Below are 5,154 nucleotides of genomic sequence, written 5' to 3'. Positions count from 1 at the left end.
TCTGCCTCTCCCCCCGCCTCCTCAAAACAAATAAATAAATAAACTTAAAAAAAATGAAAGTATTAAAGAAGCTGAAGTGCTTAGACACTGGAGGATGCACCAAAACTGTTGGCTATTGTAATGTTTCTTATCCCTAATTAATTAAACATTGGCATTGATGGCCAGGGGTTCTGAGCGGCTTAGGGGAAAAGTCAGGGTAAATAAAAGTGCTTTGGGATTGAACTGGGCACCAAGCTGGCTTACTCTTATGGATCAAATGATTACTAACATTAATGTATTGCTTATTAATGTAATGCCAGGCACTATGCTGAGTGCTTTATATGCATAATCACCTGAAATTCTCTCCACTCAGTGAATTCTTCCTTTAGAAGTAGTAAGAAGAAAATAATAGTGGACTCGAACCCCTTAGGGTAATCTGAGTTGGCAGATTGAATAATAGAAGAGGACAAAGTTCAGGGAATATTAAAATTAATCCCACGTTTGTAAATCTTGATTCTCATTGCACTGTACTGCCTCTTGCTGGAAAACTAGGAGGCTGGAAAAGTAGTAAATGGTTGATCCTGCTACAGATGGGATGCCTTATTTTTTTTAATTAAAATGTGTAAGAATGGAAAAATACTTTCCGTGGACAAGAGGGAATAAGAGTGGCAAAGAAAGAAAGAAAGAAAGAAAGAAAGAAAGAAAGAAAAAAGATCCACAGTACTGTGGACACATCAGACCCTGTGTTGCCGACTCTGGGCTTGGCACTTTGCATGCTTTTCTCCCTCCCACAAAACCTGGAGTGGCCCGTGCATCCAGAAGTCAGCTTCTCCTGGTCCCTCACCACACCTTAGCATCCGTATTTCCAAAACCCAGTCTCCTCCTCCTAGCCATGGCTTCCCCAGACGTGCCCCATACCTACGATCTCAATGAATGGCCAAATCTTATCCTTGCCATTAACAAAAAAAAGAGAAGAAAAATCCTCCTGGCATTTTGTTGGCATTTTGGGGAAGGAGTTTGGATGAGGGCGGCTTTGACTTCATAACACCGACCCCGGCAAGTTTTTGCACACCCTGGGGATAAGGGAGACGTTGGCCTGGATGTGAGGAACAAAACGGCAAATGAAGGGTGTGTTTACCTTGGCTCTTAGAAAAGAAAGAGCTCAGTTCATCCTGGGACTGGCCCTGAGTAGGGAAAAGATTAACAGAGGCAGGGAGAGAGAAAGGACCCTCAAGAAGGCAGCAGCTGCTTGGCGGGGGGCAGGGAAGGCCAGCACGCTGGGAAACGCTCAAACTGAGAGTCAGTGAGTGATCTCCAGAGGGCGCTCGGCCCCACACTCAGCCCTTTTTTTTTCCTGATCACGTAAAAACAGAAAGAAAATTACAGCTGAGCAGATTCACTTTCGGTTTCCAAACCCAGTGAGCGAGGCCTGGGAAAGAACCACCTCTGGGGCCAAGGCCGCCCCAGGAGGAGAGGAGGAATGGAATGTGTTCCCCCCATCCTTTAGCCTTCCGGAGAAAGGCTAGACCCCTTACAGGGCAAGGCAGAAGCCCAGAGAATTTACCCCAAGGGGCAGCCTGGTCCTTTGGAGATGGAGCTCTTCCAGAACCTGTATGAGACCCCCGCAGACATGCTGTCCGCCTTTGTGGAGCGGAGCCTTCAGCCCGAGGGGGACTGGAAGGAGGAAGTGAAGGATGCCTGGCAGAGGATCGAACGTTTCTTCAGGGATCGATGCTTCCATGATGAGCTGGTTCTAGACCAGGAAGTCAGGGTGTTAAAGGTGGTGAAGGTGAGCCAGGGGGAACTTGAGTGGGGGACTTGAATCCCAAGCCCTGGGCTTGGAAACCATGTGACCTTGCGGGAGAGGTCATTTCATCTCTGGAAGCCTCATTATCCCCACCCCCCACCCCGTCTTTAACCTAGATTTGTTATAAAGAATAAATGAGTTAGAGCGTGGGTGTAGCAGGATTCTCGCAGAGAGAGTCGTGACACCCAGGCTTTTCTTTACAGGAAGCAACTTTATTCATGCTGTCACTGATCAGTTGGGTTCGTACTGGAAGAAGTGAGCCCCCAATGCCACGTGGCGTAGTTTTTCATATATTTTTTACTTCTTTGTCTCCCATATATGGTAACACACAAACGTGTAGTCTGGTTGAGTGGTTTCATGTTACAAGGTTGTGAGGGATGTTGTCATATATGCCTATAGCCAGGTTACCTTGTGGTGTTTTTTCCCCTGTAGGGAGGGGACCCTACCGCGTGGACAAGTGCTTTTAAACAGTAAATCATCCTATAAATCTGAAGGATGGTAAGGGATGATGATGATTATTTGAGATCAAGCTGGTTGCCAGGGTGGCAGGAAAAATATGGCTAAGCTTGCTGTCTCTCTCAAAATAAATAAATATTAAAAAAAAAATCTACCTAGCAATTAGGAGTACTTAATGGATTAAACGGACTGACCATGTAATTCAACACTCACGTATATCATGGTTTTTCCTGGAAAGTACTAAATTGTAATACAACTTTTAACATACCACCCTAAGTCAAAAGTGCCTTGACCATCAATCAGGCTAGGTTTTGCTAATTTCGCTAAGATGAAAGCTATCTATGAACCTAAAAAATAATAATAAAGTAGCCAATTACCTTACCAGCAAAATAAGTTTATTCAGGAAAAACAAAGAATGGCAACTCAACACAGGCCAGCTATGCAAAACCATAATAAGCAAGTCCCACCGCAAAGTAGACGAGGAACTTACCGGAAGGAAGAGGAAGGTGGGAGGGATTGTTCTGAAGGAAAAGCTGGTCAGAGTAATGAGACTTTCTCATTGGCTGAGTTGCAGGGGTAGTCGGTTCCTTGCAGAAAATGCAACGTGCATCTTTTGGGGGGGCGGGGCACTGCAATTGATGTGTCTGTTTACAATTCTGTTGGGGTCTGTAATTGACAATTCTTGCAATTGATATTGAGTGGTCCCGCTCCTCCTGCTGGCCTCCCCCTCTGGCCTCAGACCCCATTTTGTGAGGTCTCCCTTAATTTTCATATATCTAAAATTTACTTAAGTAAATCAGGCTTTGCCTTGGGGGTGGTATGGCTGCCAAAGGAAGGACCCGCGGCTTTAAGGAATTTTTTTTTTTTTTTTAAGATTCTTTAGGGGCACCTGGGTGGCGCAGTCGGTTGGGCGTCTGACTTCAGCTCAGGTCACGATCTCGCGGTCTGTGAGATCGAGCCCCGCGTCGGGCTCTGGGCTGACGGCTCGGAGCCTGGAGCCTGCTTCCGATTCTGTGTCTCTTTCTCTCTCTGCCCCTCCCCCCTTCATGCTCTGTCTCCCTCTGTCTCAAAAATAAATAAACGTTAAAAAAAAAAATTAAAAAAAAAAAAGAATCTTTAAATAAAGGGTGGAAACCAAAGAGTCAGGGGTGTCACCAGCATAGCAGGAGCTTCCAAAATGGAAATCAAGAATTACAAACTCTCTAGTTAAAAAGATACAAACTTTGCACCGCCGGGCTCTGCCTGTTCCACATAGCTGAATTTCCTGGAGGGACTGTAATGTATGCTTTCAGGACCGAAAACCAAAAAAAAAAAAAAAAAAAGAAAAAGAAAAAGAACCAGAAATGGGACAATATTCTCTGAAGGGTGGGTTTGAAAGTGTTCAAGTATTTTAACATATGTCGCAAAAAGAGCTCTTCCGTGAATTTGAAAGTGCTGTGTTTCCTTTGGAGATGCACGTTGCATTTTCTACAGCCATTTATGTTACTTCGAATACCCCTGCCCTGAAGTTCCCATTCTCACTTTTAGGGGTATGTGTCAAGTGGAGACTATTTGAAGAAGAAGAAGGAAAAAAATCACTTTCCCTTTCCCTCTTGTTCTCTCAATGATCTTTATTTCCAGAAGTTTCAATACTCCTGGAATAACTATGTCCCAAGTATTTTGAGCTGTATCAGAAATACCTAGAACGAATGTTTACCGAGTTAAACGCCCTGTTTGGATAAACACTGGTAAACCAGCAACTGCAAAAAGGACACACGTTGGTAACGAATGTTTCTGTTTCTATGTGAGGAGGAAGGAAGAGGTTACATTGCACCAATTCAACACTTCCTTCTCTCTGCCTTTCTGGACCTTGGTAAGCACTAGACTTTCTAAGTTGCATCTAGTTTTCGTGATTCCGTCTATCCATATGGTGGTGAGAGTACTGTGACTTTCTTGAGTTAAATGTACTGATACCATTGGATTTCCTACCACGAGTGACCTAGAGAGTCTTCTGGGACCAGCAGTAACTTTTGCAAAGATACCCCCTGCAGTGCTTGATCACGGCCATCCTTTGACATCTATATTCTTCCTTTTACTATTCTGTTTCCTCAGGTCAAGGAACCCAGTGTCAAAATCAAGGCTACATGGGAACCTGAGATCAAAATTACCTCGTAATTAAAAAAATTTTTTTTCACATTTATTTATTTTTGAGACAGAGCTTGCACAGGGGAGGGGCAGAGAAAGGGAGACAGAATCTGAAGCAGGCTCCAGGCTCTGAACTGTCAGCACAGAGCCCAGTGTGGGGCTCGAACCTGTGAACCTCAAGGTCATGACCTGAGCTGAAGTCGGCTACTTAACCATCTGAGCCACCCAGGCACCCCAGCCTCATGTGATTTAAAAAAAAAATTTTTTTTTTTTGATTTATTTATTTTTGGTAGAGAGAGACAGAGCACAAGTGGGGGAGGGGCAGAGAGAGAAGGAGGCACGGAATCAGAAGCAGCCTCCAGGCTCGGAACTGTCAACACAGAGCCGGACAAGGGGCTCGAACTCACAGGCTCAAACTCACAAACCGTGAGATCGTGACCTGAGCCTAAGTCAGATGCTTAACCGACTGAGCCACCCAGACGCCCCTCATGATTTTTTTAATGTTTATTTTTGAGAGAAAGAGAGAGAGACAGAGCACAAGCAGGAGAAGGGCAGAGAGTGAGAGAGGGAGACACAGAATCTGAAGCAGGCTCCAAGCTGTCAGCACAGAGCCTGATGTGGGGCTCGAACCCACGAACCGCGAGATCATGACCTGAGCTGAGGTCGGATGCTTAACCGACTGAGCCACCCAGGCGCCCCATGATTTTTAAAAACTATACAAGTAATTTCTGGCACCAACCCAGATGAAGTAAGGCTCTTACAAACTCTTACACAAATTATAGCTAAAA

At 44.9% G+C, this 5,154-nt stretch overlaps 1 protein-coding gene across 1 annotated transcript in view; it reads left to right on the top strand.

The window, feature by feature from the left end:
• The first annotated feature begins 1,382 nt into the window (after positions 1 to 1,382).
• LOC124518288 (2'-5'-oligoadenylate synthase-like protein 2) overlaps positions 1,383 to 5,154 on the top strand; it is a 15,090-nt gene continuing 11,318 nt past the window's right edge. The window contains exon 1 of the mRNA XM_047088215.1: positions 1,383 to 1,768. Within this exon, the coding sequence (XP_046944171.1) occupies positions 1,571 to 1,768 (198 nt within the window). The 5' untranslated portion in view covers positions 1,383 to 1,570. The remainder of the gene's footprint in view (positions 1,769 to 5,154) is intronic.

The sequence above is a fragment of the Lynx rufus genome, unplaced genomic scaffold, assembly GCF_022079265.1.
Source record: "Lynx rufus isolate CCGP_SWC_20201006 ecotype Redwood Valley unplaced genomic scaffold, mLynRuf1.p SCAF_24, whole genome shotgun sequence".
In the NCBI taxonomy this organism is placed as follows: Eukaryota; Metazoa; Chordata; class Mammalia; order Carnivora; family Felidae; genus Lynx; species Lynx rufus.
Note: the sequence above shows the minus strand (reverse complement) of the source record. Positions and strands in the feature narration are given on the sequence as shown.